Raw genomic sequence first — 19,526 nt, forward strand, 5'->3', positions numbered from 1 at the left:
GCAGGGCCACTGGGCTGTGCTGATGGGTTTGTGCTCTCCTTTGGTAAAGCCCTACAGAAAGGGAGGACTGCAAACGGGGCAGTGAGGGGAAGAAGTCATGATCTTGGACCCAGCACCCAGCAGGGGATGCACAGAGAGACTGGGAAGAGGCTCCTGTGCAGCTCAGCTGGAATCCAGCCATCTCCACAAACACAAACCACGGCTTCTGAGGTTATCTGTGAACCTGGTATCACCCCTTCTCCCTTCAGATAACACTTATGCAGTGGAGACAGTGCTTATGCAGCGCTGCCTATATGAACGATCTTGGTAGAATCATTTCTTTCTACCAAAATGTCAGCCCTTCCTCCAGGTAAGTCCCTGCTCACCAGGGACTGTATTTGATTTCATTCTGCAGTTATTGCACTGAAAAGTATCACTTCTGGCCAAGATCAAGTATCAGCTTAGAAAGACAATCAAATCTTCAGAATGAGGCAAAAGCTAACACCAAGACGTCAGCTGACTCAGAGTCTGACCCAGCCTATTGCTTCAACACTTTCTTAAAAAACCCTATGCTCTGGGAACCAGAGCTGCCATCTCCATAATCTGCCATCAGTGGGAGCTCCAGAATTGTTCAGATGTCTACATGTTTTCAGTCTAACTCTAAGACCTCTCAAGGAGTCCGTTCAAAATATAACAATTACACATAAAAATGCCAAAAATAAATACTCAATATCAAATATTTACTTGATTCCAAAAGAAAGAGAGCACCAGAAAGCCCAGTTTGTGCAGTGCAGGAACTGGGAATGGCCCAGTCACTCAACCAAGGGCAGCAATGTCTTGCTGGGTCAGAACTGGAGCTCACAGCACTTCTGGGTCAGCATCTCAGGACCTTTTCAGGTGCCGGTGGTCTCCAGAGAAGCGCTGAAAACTGCCTGGAATCTGCTGCACATGGGAGTCTGTAGGGAGGACTGGAGATCTTGGAGAATCACCTCAGGGAACTCCTGTTGTAGAGGAAGAGAAACAAATGTGGGTAAGAGCTCTAGGAACATGCTCAGTCCCTTACAGCCTAGCAAACACCTTCTGAGCCTTAGCTCACAGATGTTAGAAGCAAACCTGCTGGGCCTGATGTCTAACATCTCACAGACATTAGAAGCCATGAGAAGGGTTTCTTCTAGCACGGCCCAGGGAAACGGAAACAAATGGAGGGGAGGACTACCAAAATTATTAGACCTTCTCAATCTTTAACTCGCTTAGTGAATGCGTAAAACAGTGCAGCTCGCTGACAGGGAACTACAGCCAGCTCTCTGCTAAGGAAGAGGTGGAGATTTGGGATGGGTTGAGTGGGGCTGGGCAGATGCTGCAGCTGTCATCCTCTGAGCCTTACTGCTCTCGCAGTGGAGTCCTTCCCAGCCATGACATTCACACCAGTAGCTTCCCGGCCTGAGAATGCACACGCCCTGGTTCATGCACGGGTTGGGTTTGCACAGGTTCACAGGGCTTTTTGCTTCTGCAACAAACACAGACAGAACAGTGGGGTCAGGCATATTGATGGAGTATTAACTGTTAAATGCACATCCATTAGTAATGCTTCAGAGAACAATGACAGCAATTAAATAACCCAACCCCCAAAAACATCATCAGGGGAAAGCAGAACGTGATACACACAAATTTGGCAGAGAGTGTATGCCTGCAACAAACTCCTTTGTGTTTAAACTACGAAAGAGAAAGGCTGGCTTTGCTACATGTTTGATTCTAAAATGGAGCATCTTCAGAGCTGTGTGCTGAACGCACAAGCACCTCTAAGCCCCCAGGTCCAGACATTGCCAATGCAGAGCAGGACACATGCCCCAAGCAGTTTACAACCCCAAATGCCTCTGGAGTTCAAACCCTGCTGTGCTCTGGAGAGGAGCTGAGTTTATACGTGAGGGAAGCAAGAACAAGAAATCATTCACAAACGAGTGAAAAAAACAAAAGAAATATTTCAGGGCTTTTATTTTTTTTTCTTGGAGATTAGAGAGAAAAGCCCACAAGCCTAAGCTGTTATTAGCTCTGTTCTTTTGAAGTATGTGACAGATTTCCCAGCCCCCTTAAGAGAACAGAGCTCAGCTGTCAGCAGGGCTGGCAGGGCTCCATGCTGTGAATGCACTGAGCTAAGTAGCAGCATCCCAGAGGAATTTGCTTGCAGTCTTCTGGCATCCCTGCAGCAGAGCTGGGAAGGGTGTGAAATTCCTTCACCAAACCACTGCATGGTGTAGTCTGGACCTGCAGCCTTGTCCTTTGCTCCACAGTAGGAAAAAAACAGACAATGGGAATAAGGTGGGAGAAGGAAAGAATACAAACTCCACCCCCTATCCATCAGAATGCTTACTACACATTATAGCACATAATAGCCATTCTCCCCGTATAGGTGTGCTGGTACACATCAGTACTCAAACACATACCTACAATTGGCAGTTATCTACTTACTGAGATCTGAACAATTTCAGTCTTCAGTTCCTGCTGTCGATACGTGGACTCAAACAACCCTTTTGTCACAGATCCCAGATGGGGTTCTGCCTCACAACGCACCCCCAAGGGAATGCCTTCGCATTTAGCACTGATGGCAGAGCCACAACAGCACAGTCAGAGGGACCTCATACCCAAACACATCTGTGCCCTTCCTGCTGCCCAGAGAGCCCTCCTGGTCTCTGCTCTGCAGAACACGTGCCCACTGTGTGTGACCCAGGGGTCCCTGCTGGGGGAAGCATGCTGCTCTGCCCAGACACCATTAACCCTGCACTCAAGCCTACCATTAACACTGCATCACCCTAAATAAGCATCTTTCACTTCACCCCACAGCGACCCCAGGAGGTTGTGTTTTCATTAGGCAGATATTACATACAGTTATTGCTTTGGATCTTTTCTCCCAGAGCCCGACACATTTTTCCCAGCCCCTTTTCAGCCGTGCCTCAGAACACAATACTCCAGGTGCCCAGAGGCAGGGGCTGTTTTTCACATGCTTTTATGACAAGTCCTTTTTTTTTTTTTTTTTTTTTTTTTTAGTCCTTTCACAGACAGAGCTTCTGTTATTAAGCCTTGGACTTGGAGCAGAAGACTGTATGAAGGGCTTATCTTTCCATCAGCCTTGGCCCCAGCCTATATGTACAAACAGTGATTACCTGCACATGAAATGAAAGCAACAATTCAGTCTCAGGAAATGATACGTTATTACCCAGAATCACTGAACCTTGCTGTCTCTTCCCCTTCACCCGTGGCCTTGTGGTTAATTTCATGGTACAGTAGATTGTTTTGATAGTAACACAGCTGAAAATACCATTGCAGTAGATGCAGACTGAAAAGCTCCAGGTACAAACTGCCTGCAGGAGCCTGCCAGGAGACAGGCTGCTCGGACCACAGAGAAAGCTCTGCTGTCTTTTCTAACCCCAAAAGAGACACAGCATGCCAATACATTAAGACAGGCTTTGATTGTGCCGTTAATCACAGCACTGCTCTAATTGCATCTTCATCTGATCTTACATAGGGGTTAAAACACCAGACCACAAAGGCAGATGTTAGACTATTCTGAACGTGAAACGATGTGGATTAGCTGGAGCAGCAAGGAACTAAAAACATTTCTCTACCACTAATGCCTAAAAACCCAGGTTGCTTTCCTCCCTGAAACGCTCATCTCAATCAAACAGAAGCACTCACACTCATCAAGTTTCACTCACAAGCACAAGCACAAGCACAAGCACAAGCACAAGCACAAGCACAAGCACAAGCACAAGCACAAGCACAAGCACAAGCACAAGCACAAGCACAAGCACAAGCACAAGCACAAGCACTCACAAACACATCAATGTTTCAAACTTGACTTCAGAGTTCATTTTTTTCCCAGCTGGGGACTGGTCCTCAAGATGTGAAATTGTGAAGAAAGTACAGTTTTTTGTTTTGCACAATCTTTTACATGAATATTTGAAAATTATGCCCCCCTGAATGCCTCAGAGCCAAGGATTTTGGTCCTGCAAACAAAATTAAGCAGAAGTTGTCTGAAGACCTCCGTTTTCTAGCATGCAACCAGACAGATCCTGATTTAGGATTAAATGCTGTGCAATGCCAACAAAACCTGAAGTGTCTCACAGTGGGACACTGAGGAGGAACACGTGCACAAAGCTGCTGAAGGAGCCAGCAGAGAACTCACTGAAGGACCAACACTGGTTGCTGCAGAAATGCATTCCCTTCAGTCTCAGCTACACCACAGAGCTTACAGCAATGCACAGCGAATTCTACAGATTTACAAGCAATGTCAAAAAACAAAAACAAAGAGCAATATTTTTTTCTTTCAGTGAAGGCAGAACATAGACATGACAGGGATAGAAAGAGCAGTCACAGGAAGCCTCATTTCACCACCTGCACTGAACCTTGGGAAAGCTGCCTCCTATTCCCATTAGGAATGCTTTGGACAACCACCAGATCTCAATACCATGGCCTCCCCACCTGTTGAGTGGAAGTGACAACAAGATCACTCCTTAACACATCATAAAGCCTACAATAACACAGGCTACTGAAGAAAGTCCCCTCTGTGCTTGTTTTACAGTTTACCACAAGCTGCTGGCAGCATCATAAATAGCAAGTTTAGGATGCTCTCACCTTCATAGATTCTTTCAGTGATGAGGTCTTGGTAATGCTGCAGGTATTCATAGGAATAGATGCACACCAGGTAACTGGGAGACCCAGCAACCCTCAGCAGGGTGTCCCTCCCTGCGTTCCCACAAACACCATGACACCGTTGTCTCTCAGCTGCTGAGCTGGGGCAGCTGCATCCTCCATGCCACCTCCACTTGTGAGCACCACCACCACCTTGCTGACACCAGGCCTTTCTCCCTTCTGCACTGTCATCACGTCTCTGTTAATGTGGAGTAAGGCACTGCTGGCAGAGGCAATGTCTCCAAGGAAAGGCATCTGGTTGATGGCTTGGAGGAGAGCTGAACTGTTTGTGTGGGTGTCCAATGCAAACAGTGTAAGCTCTGCTGCCATAGGCCACAAGGGCAATTTGGGTGACATCCCGGTTGATGGTGAAGTGCCAAGAGCTGCTCCTGACAAAGTCCCTCAGCTGCAGAAAATTCACCAGGCCAACTCCAGCTGAGGCATCCATTGCATATACCAAATCAAGAGACTGCACCTGGCAGCCTGGATAAGAGTGCAAACACTGTATTTTTCAGTATGTAGATGTATTCCAAAAAAAGCAGTGGGAATAAATTGTGGGCCAATTTCATTGCTGCCGATCACTGACTGTGAAGGGTGATATAAGGCCTTTTAACATCAACAGATGCAGCTCCACCATAAGAGCAACGATGGAAGCTTAGTGCCTCACCTGTGACTGACACAAGCAAAATGAGGACATTCATCCTTCTACCTCCCCTACACCCCAACAGAGGTCAGAAGACCTCTCGGTTTGACAAACTTCTCCTGCATCCCTTACATCACTTTCTTACCTTCAGGACTGTTCACACTGCAAATTCTTCTCTGCAGCTCTGGGATCCTGTTGAACAAATCCTGGGGGTCTGAGTAGACAATGGTCTGCTTTGGGTTGCCAGTCACTTCAGCCAGCTCTGCCTTCACAAAGCTGCTGCCTACACCGATCAACAAGAGACCTCTGTCCCTTGCATATTTGGCAGCTTCTGCTACTGGGTCTTGGGACTTGGAGTCAGTGAGCAAGACCACCACACGTGGGAGGTCATCCAGCACATCTGCAAAGACTGGGGCGCTCCTAAAACCATGCTGTGCAATGTACCGCAGAGCTCTGCCCGTCAGGGTTCCTCCCCCGCTGAAATCCAAAGCATCAATGCTCTTCATGAGACCAAACACATCCTTGTGTTGTCCCACTTCAACGGGTATCCTGACATTGGTATCGTACTGGGCCACCCCCACATTTGCAGGCGAGTCCCGGCCCATTGCTGCTTGAAGGAACCTCTTGAGGAACGCCTTGTAACGCAGGAATCCCTCCAGTGTGACCCCTGCTGAGCTGTCCATCAGGAAAAGGAGATCCACACCACAATCAAGGCTCAGCTTTGGCGCTGAAAAGAGAGACAGCAGTTTCTTGTATGCACGGCAGAAACAAGCATGCTGAGCGCCTCTGCTGGTGCTTGATGGAAACTCGGTGGTGTAGAAAGGTCTGTTGTGTCCAGCAGCCTAAATGGTTTGCCAGACATGGCTCGAGTTGCAGGGCAGCTCTGCCAAGAGTGATTTTTGTTTTGGGTGGATGCCACACAAGCCTCTAAAGGCTTATACTGAACTCCCCAAATTGGGAGTCCCTCCTGGTCCCATGTGTGTAGGGACAAACGCTTCTACGTCCCTCCCAGGTTTTCCGTTCTCCTACTTGTGTTCTACCTACATTTAAGGTAGTTGTATCAGGGTGACATTATCAGTATTGGTGAGACCCAGTTACTAGGCCTGATTCAGTATATTGAAATGGCATAAGAGAAAATTCAGCTGATCCCCTGGAACACGGCCCAGAGGCTGCAGCCTAAGTCCAGCCATTCCCACGGCCATGCCACGGCCACTTACCAAGGCAAGACACAGTTGAGAAGGAAGGAGGGAGAAGTCAGGCTGACACCTACCACAGTGTATGCCTCCTCCATATCCCACAGGACACAGGCAGTGGTACTTGTCCAGTCCCTCTGGGACACACGTACCCCCATTCTGGCAAGGCTGGGAGTCACAAGGGTCTAAATGGAACCAAAGAAGGAGAAGACGTAAAGTCAGCAGGGAACATGCACCTTCCCATCCCGTGACAACACAAACACAACCATTACTGTGGAAAAGGGGCCAAACTTCAGCCCATCTTCCTGCAGCATGAACTGATGCAGGGCCATGTGCATCTTCACACAGGTGGAACAGCTGCCAGCAGTGAAGACAGCAAAGCGGACTGTAACCTCACTGCTTTTGCTTTGCAATAATGCCACTGAAATTACGTCTGTGTAAACACATTCTTCATTACGTTCTTCTCTGCCCACATCTCCAGTCTGTCAAGGTCTTTCTGAATGGCAGTGCAGTCCTCGAGCATATATGCCACTCCACCCAATTTGGTACCAATAACCCTGCTGAATGCACTCTGTGCCTTCATCCAGGTCACTGATGAGTATGTTGAATGAGACTGGAATCAGTATAGAGCCCTGGGAGACACCACTAGCTACAGGCCTCCAACCAGACTCAGTGCCTCAAACTCTCACTCAGAACACAAGTTTTAGCAGTGACAGTAAAAACTGCCTCTTTGCTACCTTTTCTGCTTTGTAAATAAGATTCAAGTAAGATAATAGTCCTACCTGTGCATGTGGTTCGGAAGCACTTGGATGGGTGTTTTATTGAGACTCTTTTCAATCTGAAATGGGAAGTTTATTATTGAACAGGACAATCAAATCTATAGTGGCTTTAAAGATTAACAAGGCAATTTCAAGGCCGGTATTACTTTGTTTTCAATGGAACAAATTTTCCTTTGAAAAGGCAATTTTTCAAAACAAATATTTTGAAAGAAAACATCTATTCTAAGTAAAGCAGCAAAACTAAAACACTTCATTTTATCAAGTCTGCTCTTTTGCTTTTGAACTCTACCATAACACTGCTGGAGTTCAAAAAGCATTTGGACAATGCTCTCAAACATATGGTTTGATTTTCCAGTGTTCCTGTGTGGAGTTAGAATTTGGATTCGATGATCCTTTTAAGTTCCTTCCAATTCAGGATAGTCTATGCTTCCACCACTCTAGAATTAAGGATGATGGACATATCTTTAAGGCTTCAAATGATATATATTTTTTTAAGTTGCTACAGAAAATATGTTAACTTTTTTGTTCTAAATTGGATATAGCAGTGTGAGTTTCTTATTCAACATTAATTCAGGCTTCTAGCTTATCCAGCTGCAATAGGAACCAGAAAGACAAGGTTTAGACTGGGAAACCTCAGCCCTCAACTATGCCTCCCTGTAGGATTTTTCAACTCTCTCCATCATTTCCTTAATCTAAGAAGACGTGACTTTTGGACTCAATGATTTTAGAGGACATTTCAACCTAAATGATTCTACAAAATAAAAGCCTTGAGCACAAGTTTGCATTTGCCATATTGAAGAAGGCATTGTCTTCATCCCAGGAAAGCCATGGTCAGATGTGGGTGTCAGACTCACCTGTAAAAAGGGCACAGTGAAGCATGCACTGCATTCTGCTGCTTTGAGCCTTTCCAGCAGACATAGCTTCCAGCCATTTCTTTCTCAGTCTCCAGAGTTCTGCGTTCACAAGGAAAGGATTCAACTTTGCAACCTGTAGCAAAGAGCAAACCAACTGCCTAAAAATACAGAGTCTGCGCAGGCACCCACTTTGAAGCAAATTAGCTTTCTTCATCTACCTGTCAAAAGTGCCTCTATGAGACTCCAGAAGAGAAATTCTCTGTGGTCAATCTCAGTATATTCCAGCTTTGTATACACTCTTCTGCCTCCTTGGCTCTGTTACACAGCTGGCACTGCTGAGTTTAGCAGCACTTTTCAGTGCTCCGGTGCCCTCATTACTCACATATTTGATTTGCTTTTACCTATGGACCACTCTAGTCTCCACATGGCTGCCTCTTCCATCTCTTGCGAGCCATGCCTGACTTACCACATAGCCAAGTCTGAAAGAAGATTTAGCACAGCTGTGTGCCTATGCAAGAAGTGGATCTGTGCTCTATGTACCACGAAATGTCATAAAAAATGAACTGTGAAGTGACAGTCTCTAGAAGGAATAATCCCTCTTTTACCCATGACATGAGCAACGAGCAGCATTCCCATTTCCTGAGGTGAATGCCACAGAAAGACTTAGGATCCTGCAACCTACAGCTATCTGGAGAGGCATCTGACAAGCCTGGTCACCAGAAACAGGTTATCCCAAAGTGACTGATGCTCAGTGTGACTGCTCCAAGACACGGACCTCAGGCACCCTGGCTCTAGGTACCATTTCTGACACCACCTCATCTTTCCTCACTCAGTGACTCAAACAAAATTCAAAGGCGAGGTGTAAGGAGAGGCCAGGCCTGGGGTTACCTGGTGTGGTGACGCTGCAGATGGAGCTGCTCAGGGCACTGCAGAGACCATTGGCTGCATCGCTGACATCGCCGGCAAAGAGCACGTGCTGCTCTGTGGGCTCACTGGCCAGAGCATGCAGCTCCTCCCACCTGCGGAGCAAAGGGTTCAGCCGCTGGTATTACCAGGCCCTACGTCACCCCCAAAGAACTAAATACAAAACCCCACACTTGGCATTTGGGGAACTGGGCCTTCATTTCCAAATGTGTGGAAGGTTTCCTACCTTGGAAACTTGATTCCCGCTGCAAAAACTGTTGTCCCTCTCTCCTTCACCTGCATGGCAGGCATTGCGGTACTGCCCTGGGACTTCCCATCCGAAATGATGATCAGGATCTTGGGGACAGTCGAGTTCCTGCCACCAGGGAATCCCTTATGGAGAATGTATTTCAGAGCCCGACCAGTCTCTGTGCTGCCACCTCTAGAGACAAGGGAGAAAACATTGGAAAACCAGAAATCAAACTTCTTCTATTGCTATTGAATTGCCTTTGGATTTTCAAATTTCCATCCCTCAGTAATGATGAACTTTGTGTATTTTTGCCTGTTGCCATACAGGGCATCCAGAGAGATGTCTAATCCTGTCATTTTTTGTCATCTTTCCATAGGCCCTACCTATCTATCCTTGCCTCTCTCCTTTTCAATCTAGAGCTGTCTCCAGAAGACAGCACAGCAGAGCACTCCTGCAACCAGAGCAGTAACCAGACCTATAGGATACTTACATTATTTCCAGCTGTGATAGGCACCTCAATTACTTCTGTTTTTCCACCTGAAGTTCCTTTAAGAGCCATCTGAAAACACTGTTTAACAATAACCTCTTAAATTCCAGTCAGAAACATAGCACAGCAGGACAGAACATGGAAAACTTCCGTGATGTTGGTGTTTGTTTTCTCCTGATGCGTAGGAGAGTTCTACACTCTTGCTGTATGTCATCCCTTTTCCTCCGGTGGATCTTCTGCAGTTCTGAGACCAAGACCTACAGGAGGAGAGCTATGCACTGCAGACTGTGACCAAAAGTCTGCAGTCCAGCAGTGTGCAGGAAGTCTGTGCCTTTTTCTCCTGTGCTAATCTAGGGGTTAATTTATCCATTCTGCAGGAAAGCTTCTGAAAATACAAATGCTGAAAGCTTCTTAGCATGTCCCCAGAAACTCAGAAGGAACAAATACAAGGCATGTTTTCTTCAGGGCTTCGCCAGTACCCCCTTAGCAAAGTAAGCATAAAGAAAAGCCACCTGATGCTCTAGCTGTCTACACCACCACTAAACTCAATTGAAAGCAATACCTTCACCTCGTTGTATGCCAGCAGCACTGGTACAACAGAGAAGCTGCATCAGCCACTGGCATTCATAAAGGCTGCACGCAGCACTTCTCAAGATGGGATCATGTGAAACAGGCATCAGGTCATTTTAAACACAATGAGTTATCCTTTTCAACTCACTTGTATCCTGTGATAAAGCATTTTCTCCCTCTTGCCCGGCCCCACAGAAGCAGTTTGTGGATGCATGCCAGCCATCTCAGTATTTGGGCAGCCCTTGAATTCCGCCCAGGAGAAGGGAATGCTTCTGGGTAGGAAGTAATTAGCTCAATACTTGTTGATCCTCACCGTAACAAAGCACCAAGACTCAGGTGCCAAGGCACAACATTCCAGCAGTGATACAAATCAACTTGGTAAAATAGGTTGTTGCTAAGTGTTGGGGAACGGCAGACCTCAAGCCTCGCAGCTGCCAAATAACTCGCAAGCAAAGCAACCTTAAAAGCCACTTCAGAAAACAAGGTACAGCTTGCCAAAGAATCCTTTCTTTTTTTCCCCCAAAGGTGCGATTTAATTGCTATTGTGCTCTGCTGCTATAGAGGACAATAAGAAGAGGACTGCTATGCATACACAAGAGAGAATACAAGATGTGGCTGTCTTTATATGCTGCACTTTTACACTAGTAGTACTTGACAGTGAGTTCTGTGGGGCACAGACTGTTCTTTGCTTACAAGACTTAACTTGAATAGACTGTTTCAGATGCCTACTCAAGGGTGAGCTCCATGTTCCACATAGCATTAAATGTCATAAAAATGATACATGAAATGACAGTCTCTAGCAGGAATAAACACAACAAAAACAACAAAGACTTACTTCAGCAAAAGCTATGGGTAACCTAACAGGGACCTTGAAGATGAGGCAGAGAATGGCTCTTAGATCCATAAAATCCTTAGAGTTGGAAGAGACCTTTAAAGGTCATGTGCTCCAACTCCCCTGCAATGAACAGAGACACCCACAGCTTGATCAAGTGCTTAGAACCTGATCCAGCCTGACCTTGAATGTCTCCAGAGATGGGGCATCCACCACCTCTCTGGGCAAAGAAAGGCAGGAGAAAGTCTCACCTTTTTGGTAGTTCTCCACTGGCACAACACAAGAGCTCTGTAGTATGCTGTCCCTGACTGGACTTGCAATATCAGACAGAGCCCATCTCTCTAGGAACACGCTCCAGACCTGCTGATAACTAAGCTGCTAGATGAGAGGAGACATTCCATCTGTCACCTAATTCTGCCCAAGAAGCTGTGCTATAAATCTCTTCCTGCGACAGCCTTAAAGGCTTGCTTTTATTTCCAGCCAGAGCAAGCAAGGGGAGCCAAAACAAAAAATTGTCAGCAGCCTCTCGGATGCACCTCCTCCAACTGTGCTGAGACACTCACACTCCCACTTCCTTTCTGAACATTCTTCTTTTGCTTTACTGTCTAGTTTGCTTGTTCTAGAAAAGCATGTGATCATACCCAAGTTCACAGAATCATAGAATTGCTTGGGTTTGAAGGGACCTCAAGGATCACCAAGTTCCAGTCCCCCATGTTCATGCTTTTCTGTCTACTCTCTGATTTTCACACAGACTTTCTAACCCGGTACCTGCCAGGCCATTTCAGTTCAAAATTCTTTCTGCTCTCCACCATCTCAGAGCATGCACAGCAACTGTGTGCTCATGGTCTGTCCACATCAGCCTTTTTTCTGACCGGATGTCAGCAACTGTCAGATGCTTCAGTGATAAGTGCAGGGCATGAGGGAAAATATACTGTGTACAGTTTGGTGACAACATCTTGATGGACACAGCAAACTGTGTCTTCAGGAGCACCAAGGATTAGAAAAACTTAATAAAGAGCCTCCATGCATCAAAGCTCGTTAAACTCGCTTTCTTTTTGATCTGCAATTGGAGTTTCACTGGCTTGTGGCACAGTGGATGAAGGCCTTAAACACACATCCAATAAGGACTTTTTGAAGCCAAAGTTGATGCAGACTTCACCTGCTACCTTTCCTCAGAAAGAGCACTAAGGTTTCTCTACTGTGACCGAACTTGCATGAAACAAATTTATAAGAGATTTTGCTTCTGAGATCACTGCCAAATTTAGTTAATCTGGGCTTTTGAATCTTGCATTCAAAAGCTATTTGGATGAAATTAACAGAAAGAGACCGTCTGTCTCGGAATAAATCAACAACTGCCTCTCCACAGCCTGGGGCTGCCTCTCTCAGCACTGCACCAGGAGCAGGGGGTGAGGCTGGGAAATGCCTTGCTGGCCAAAGGCTCATCAGGAGCACATCAGGAAGTCTTTCAACCAAGACACCAAACACCCTGCTTCTTCAGAAGCCAACTGGAATCTGTCTGTAACTATTTTATCTACTTTGAAATGTCAGGTTTTCATTTAAACTAGATGAAATGGCCAAGCACAAGATCATTATTTCTGTTTGATCTGTCAGCATCCTTCTGTTGTCATCAAGGAATTTCACTGCCAGGCACTGAACACTGCTGCTCTTTTGCTGCTCTCACACACCTCTAAGCCACAGCCAAGGAAAGGAAATGCGTCTTGCTTTCTGCTAAGCTTTCTCTGTAACATTATACAAGATTTTATAAGCTTATCAAAAGTAGTGCAACAAAACCCAGCCAACTGATCTTGACTGGAAGTCAAAACTGATCAGTATGCTTGCAGTATGCTGAGAGCAGCAGACATCCCTGAGAAATGCCCAGCTAATCTGCAGCACTAGTGCAGATGGACAAAAGAAGGAGCAGGCACCTGCAGGCTGTATTGACACTCCTTTAATCAGAACAAGAGTTATTTGGGGTAGATGTCAGATCCTTTCTAAATCTGAAAATATTACTCAGAGATTAAAAGTTTGGGTTTTGAGAGCCTCTGAGAGTTTCTGGGCTTCTTGCTCCATTTCCTGAGGTCATGGGAACACATCCAAGTCTTAACATTCAGGAAGAAAAAGGCTTCTGTCTGAAAACCAGATCCTCTTGAATTCAGCAGGAACACATGCACAGATTTCAAGGGACTAGCAATTCATCACTACCTCCGAGGACAAAGGAAATTGTAATCACCAGAAATGCAAGCTGCACATTGCCCTGCCAATGCTTAGATGGATGGGAAGACAATGCTTGCTGCTGCTTCTATAAGCCATGGCTGTGGATATGTGAGCACATCCCTGCAGCAGCCCTGCAAATGATGGCAGGGTGCACCAACCCAGCATCTCCTGCCTGAGGAAGGACATAACCCACTGCCCAGCACAGAAATGCTCTTCTATTGACCACCTTAGAGAGGGATGCTGAAAGCCTTCATCCCTATCAGCCTGCAGTGACAAAGACAGCCCATGCATCATGGATCACAGGCACTGGACGTTCATCCCCTTTCCTGAGTGCACCACACTGGTATACACACAGCTGAGGTGCCAACATCTACACTTCAGGAAGTTCTCAGTCCAGAAATCATTCACAGCCCAGAAAAAGAGAAGACCTTCAGAATAAGCTGACCTGAACACTGTCCTCTTGATCCTCTCTTTCACTTGTTGTTTGGTTAGGTAGGAATCCAATGAGAACTCAAGGTGGGGAGCAGAACTAAACTGTACCATTCCTACGCGGACCTAAAAGGCAAGGTTAGAGTATGAAAGAAAAGTGTCTGTGTGGGTGTCACTCTTTTGAACAATTTACAGATTGGAGAACACTAAATCCTACCACAACAAACACTGTTTTGCATGTCAAACTCCTGGCACTCTAAATGAACTTCAGAAAAGAGCACAGTAATATCCGTACAGATTACAAACAAGGCAAAAAAAGCTCAGCTGCAAACAACATGGAAGCCTCTGCTACAGCTGCAAGATCTGTATTTATCCTCTCAGAGCAGCTTAGAGCCTCAAAAACATAGTAAGTTTATACGCAACACCTTTTATACCAAGCCAATTAGACTCGCTGGGGGCAGCGTTTCTATTACTAACAGCAGCCCCTTCTTGCGCTGAGCACAGCAGGCAATTATTTTTCCATTGCCTGCCCTAAAACCATTCACAATAGTTGAAAATGCCCAAAAACATAAACTGGCAAAAACATTTATACTGCCCAGAATATTGCACTGAAGCCTTAGAAGAAGCTTAGTGGAATGCGACATCTTCAAAGCTAAAAAGGCTACTGATTTTCAGTCCTATTTAAGGATTAACAGAAAGGCTAGGAAAAGTATAGCATTTAAGAAAGCAGCCCCCAGAATCTGCAGGTATTCTGCAGATTCTGCAGATATATCTGCAGGGATAAAACAACAGGGCATCTGGCTAAGACCTGCTGTTACTCATGCAGCTGCTAGGTTGAATTTTGCCATTTCACTCAGTAAGTTTCCACTGGCCCTCTCACACTTCATCAAGCTGCTTGAAAGCAAAAGGAATCGTTCCCAACACTCACCCTGCCCGGATGGATGTCCAGGGCATCACAGAGCTTGCCTGCAAAGTGCTTCGATCTTTCAAAGCTGCCTCTGCCAATGCTGTAGGAGCCATCCAAGAGGAAAAGGATATCAACAGAAGCTGAGCACCACATCACTAGGAAAGAACAAGATACACGCTTGGGTCACAGGTGACTGCAGAATGAGGGTAGGCAGATGTTGTAAAAAACAATGAAAAAAAGAAAAAGAAATAAAATCACCTGGATTTGTCTTACCTTTTAGAAGCAAATGGAAAAAATGCAGATTGTTGGCCCTACAGAACACACACTGGAGCTGTTCCACGCTCCCAGACCAAGCCCTGCACGCTCCCCCCTTCCTGTTCTGTTCAGTGCTCATAGTTCACAAGACTTTCCCCTGACATTTCAGATTTCAGGTTCCAAGCATGGTGCTGTGAACCCAAGCAAAGCAACTGAGCCAGCAGCTCTGATAGGTGGATGTAGAGAGACCACAAGCACAGGGGGAGCCCCATCTCCAGCCTGAGACACAGGAGAGAACTGCGACGCATTTACAGGGTGCACCACATCCCGCTGAGCCAGATGTGCTTCATCTACAGCACACTTTCCTTCATCTACAGCACGCTTTCCAAAGCACACTCTGGTTTTCTAAACAAACTCTCTGAACAGTTGCAAGGCACTGAAGAGACGTCTCCCAAAGATCTGCCCATTATCCCACCTTCAGAGACTTGCCCTTGTGTCACCCCTGCTTGCAGAAACAGACCAGCTCCCCAGCATCTTTGACAGAGCTCGTTGGCAGCCTGCCCACTCCATAGAGACCTTTCCAAGGCATTGACATAGAATTCAGAAGGTAGAGGACTCGCTCTATAAAAACAAACTTACATTGGCCAGCAGCTGAGATCTTGCCAATCGTCTCCTGGTCAGCATAGATTTCCTGCATGCCCGATGCCAACCAAACTGTGGGACCAATCAGATAATCACCCATCAACACTAGAAACTGCCTTTAAAAAAATGAGAGAACTCCAAGAATGAGAGCTGGGGCAGGTTTCGCTCTAGAGATCACAATCAGAGGCACATACACACCACGCAGCTGCAACTGGAGACATCTATGAACTTTGAGTATCAAAATAATCAGCTTTTGTTTGGAACAGACTCTTCACATACCAATCTGTCACATGTTTGAAAAGCTATTTCTAAAGGTATTGCTTTTTCCCTCATTTCAGAGCTTTACCCAAACTCTCCTGGTTCAGCTCATCCCTCCCATAAAGAACTCCATCTGTAAGTAGGGAAACGTTTGCCACAGAAACCCCTGATGCAAAAAGATGGCTTTCAATACCTTGGGGAAGCAGGAAAACACAGAGGGACTTGAATGGCAAGAGGTTCATGGTGACAAATCTGAAATAAAGAATAAAAGGAAAGGAACCCAATTAACCCAATTCCTAAAGTAGGTTTCTTTACCTACAGCTAACATCTCTTTGCTGACTGTCTCATGTGAAGAGTTCTGAAACACGTGCTCAGGGCAAAAGCAATGGGGAGAAGGGTAGGAAATAGGTGGAAAAGCATTCAAATAGAAGGAATGATAGAGGAGAAAGTTCCTCCCATGTGCTCATCCCAGAACAGAAAGCAGTTTTGCAAGGAAGGAAGGACTGCCCATCCCCAGCAACACCCAGCCACAGGCTCTTCCAGCCTTCTATTTTCTGAGGACGGGCTTGCTGTGGAGACGCTTTTATGTGTAAAGGTCAGTTTTCTGCTCATTTTGCTCCTCCAAAATCAGAACGGCTGCCATTGCTTTGTTGGTGGACTGCAGCAGCACTCCCAAGCAGGCCCAGATTTAGATCCAGTGTGCAATGGATTTCAATTTGCAATACATGTATTTATTTTTTCTCCAGATGAAGAGGGCTGTGTGTACTCTCTAGAGCATTTTGGCACCCACCCCAGTGTCCTGGTCATGGCCCAGGCTTCATGGCCTGCAGCTTCCAGTTTCCAGTGTTTCACAAGCATCACCTGGCCAAATTAACAGATCTCAGGTTTGCTCAAGTGAAGGGAGGAGAACACAAACCACACCTCCATCAAGGCAGCCCCTGTGCCCCTCAGTAGCTCCAGCATGTGCCTAGGATGGAAGGTCATGCTCCTGCCATACCCCCAGGACAGCTTTTTAGGAGCTAATCCCAGAGCAGACAACACCAGAGGAATGGTAAGCCTCCACCTGCAGCCAGAGGGGACAGCTGTGGGGGATCTGGGGATGTTTTCATGCAAAACAGTGAGGGCTTGAGAGGTTTCTTTGGTTTCCAAAGTAAGGCACAGGTTGGAACACACTCAGTTCGGGATGCTTCATCTCCTCAGTGGGCAGCTAAGAGGTAGGTGGGACACATCTATGGGGAGCCCCATGCACCCACTCTGCCCTGGCTAGGGATAGCTAAGGGGGAACAGCAGGCAGAGCTGCAGGGAGAAGGAAGAAGAGGATGAGGAAATGTTTAACTAGCACTCAAATACACACCAAAACATCACTCTACAGCTTCCAATGATGTTTTTCTACAAGTGAGAAACTAGATTAAAATTGTCATAAGATGCTCTACAAAACCAGCTACTTTATCCAGAACACCTGGCTTTGCATCAAGTAACAGCTTCAACGGGCTTTTCCCCTGCCCAGAGAAAGTGCATTCCATGAACATCTCCTCTTGATCCTCTGCTGGATGCCCTGTCCAAGGGCATCCCAGGGAGCCAGAGCCCACCCGAGCAGTCCAGGCATGGAGTGCTTGCTTCCACCAGTGGGTAGCAAGTGTGAATATAGGAGAAAATGCTTTGTGGGATGGCTGGGGAGAAGAGAACCTGTGTGAACCTGGGGTCCTGAGATAAATCAGCCACAGCGTAAGGTAAAGAAAGACACAAATATAACTACACCAAGATCATCAAAAAAAGCAGAGGACGTGGTAGTGTACCAGGTTGGGAGCTAATTCAAGGCACTGGGCACAGGTGTGAATCCTACAATCATCCCCTGCAGCTCTGAACAGCTGCAGAGGTGCACACTCAGCAAGTCCCAGCCAGGAGCAGCCACAGCTGAGGCAGATCAGCGAGTGATGGACCTGCATCATGGGCAGGTGCAAGCAGTTCCTAAGCAGGTGGGTGAGGATCCTGTGCCTCAGCAAACTTTCCTCTTAAGGAAAGAAGCTCTGCTTTGTCCTTCCCCATACATCCAAAACTGAAAAGGGCGAACTGTAGCTTTTCAAGCCTAAAATTGTATTGACTACCTACAGCACAGGCTGGATTGCTATCATCAATGTTACTCAATTCAGCTCTCAGGATGTAGAATCATTAGGGTTAGAGAAGACTTCTAAGATCATGCAGTCCAACCATCAGTCCATCCCCACCGTGCCCACTGACCATGTCTCCACATCTCTGTTTCTTGAACACTGCAGGAACAGTGACTCCCCCACCTCCCTGGGCAGCCTGTGCCAATTGTCTCAATGCTCTTGTGAGTAATTTTTCCCTAATATCCAACCTGAACCTCCCCTGCTGCACTTTGAGGCCATTCCCTCTTGTCTCATGGCTATGAGACGGACCGTCTCCACCTCAGCACACCATGCCTCACTCCTGTTTGACCCTTCTGACAGAGCAACGTGCAATGAGGAGCCCTGTAAGCTGCAGGGCCAGCCTTTGCCATGGCACCACTCCTGCAGATGTGCACAGGCTGCTACCTGCATGCACTGCAGGGCAAAGCCTTCCTAAAGGAACCTCACAATGCAGGAATCTTCCACAGTTAATTTTTCCTACAGAACCAGCATAGGAGCAGGAGATTTTTTTTTCTTCACTTATTGCACCCAGTTGTACCTGCAGCCATCGCGCCACGCCAGGAAAAGCCCCGTTGCACACAGCCGAAGGCTGAAAGCGTTCTCAGCTCTTCGCCTAGGCGCGCTGCAGACATCGCTTCGGCTCCTCCAGTCTTTGCGTCTTCGGCAGACAGTCTAAACTCAAGACGCGAGGCACAGCCCGTCTGGGAGCTGCCCCGGCACGCTCAGCACCTCTCCCCTACCGCACCCCGCAGAAACGACTCACCCGAGAGCAGCAAAGCAGGGCAAAGTCTGGCTGTCTGCTGCCCCATGAACACATGGCTTCGGGGCCATGCTCCTCCATCCCCTAACTAACGCCCGCCTGCGGTTCCCCATGTGCGGCCCCCCGTACCCTTCCCCGGAGCGGGGCTCACCGGCAGCGCTTCCACGCCGGGCTTTGCGCGACCCTCGGCGGCTCCGCGGGGAGGAGGAGGAGCCGGGAACGGAGCCCTGCCTCTGCCCGGCCCGCCCCGCAGGTCGTGGTGGGATACAGCCACCATCGGCGCTGTGCGCTCAGCTGTCTTTTAGAGCTGGGAGAAAGGTGGTCTTTAAATACTCCGAGGATGTGATGTAAAAAGGGGCGTTGTGGCCTTATGTTGCATGGTGAGGGCACACCTGGAGGGTTTAGGGCCGCTGCCACTGATGTTCTTCTACATAAAAGTACTTTAATGGTAGTTTCTATCACAGCATTCATGTTACACAGTGGGCGTATCACCTAGAGGCGTGTAACGCAATGGAAAGCACAGCAATGACGGCAGAATAGCAAGGGTCAGCTGCAATAGAGAAACTTGAATCAAGCAGACAAGGACTTACCTATTAGTGTGAAAGTGGTGGAAACCAAGAAGGCAGCCTTTAACGATGCTGTCTAACTTTACAGAGGCCTAAAATTAAGTTGAAAGACTAGTAAGGCTAAGATAGAGTTGTTTAAGTAAAATCAATCACAGAACAGCCAGGGTTGGAA

General features: G+C 47.0%; 1 protein-coding gene across 1 annotated transcript; it reads right to left on the reverse strand.

Annotated features, from left to right (window-relative positions):
• Nucleotides 1-698: 698 nt before the first annotated feature.
• VWA2 (von Willebrand factor A domain containing 2) lies at nt 699-19,436 on the reverse strand. Its single transcript, XM_042818412.1, is given in 17 exon segments — nt 699-980; nt 1,364-1,486; nt 4,609-4,716; nt 4,719-4,981; nt 4,983-5,167; nt 5,470-6,035; nt 6,579-6,686; nt 7,284-7,339; nt 8,135-8,267; nt 9,023-9,153; nt 9,285-9,479; nt 13,836-13,945; nt 14,748-14,881; nt 15,621-15,695; nt 16,075-16,133; nt 18,567-18,700; nt 19,379-19,436. Coding segments are annotated over 15 exon segments (2,247 nt in total). The 5' UTR covers nt 16,124-16,133; nt 18,567-18,700; nt 19,379-19,436; the 3' UTR covers nt 699-969.
• Between the last annotated feature and the right edge of the window lie 90 nt (nt 19,437-19,526).

This window comes from Centrocercus urophasianus, unplaced genomic scaffold (genome assembly GCF_019232065.1).
Source record: "Centrocercus urophasianus isolate 14NV4802_14NV808 unplaced genomic scaffold, USGS_Curo_1.0 seq_17, whole genome shotgun sequence".
Taxonomy (NCBI): Eukaryota; Metazoa; Chordata; class Aves; order Galliformes; family Phasianidae; genus Centrocercus; species Centrocercus urophasianus.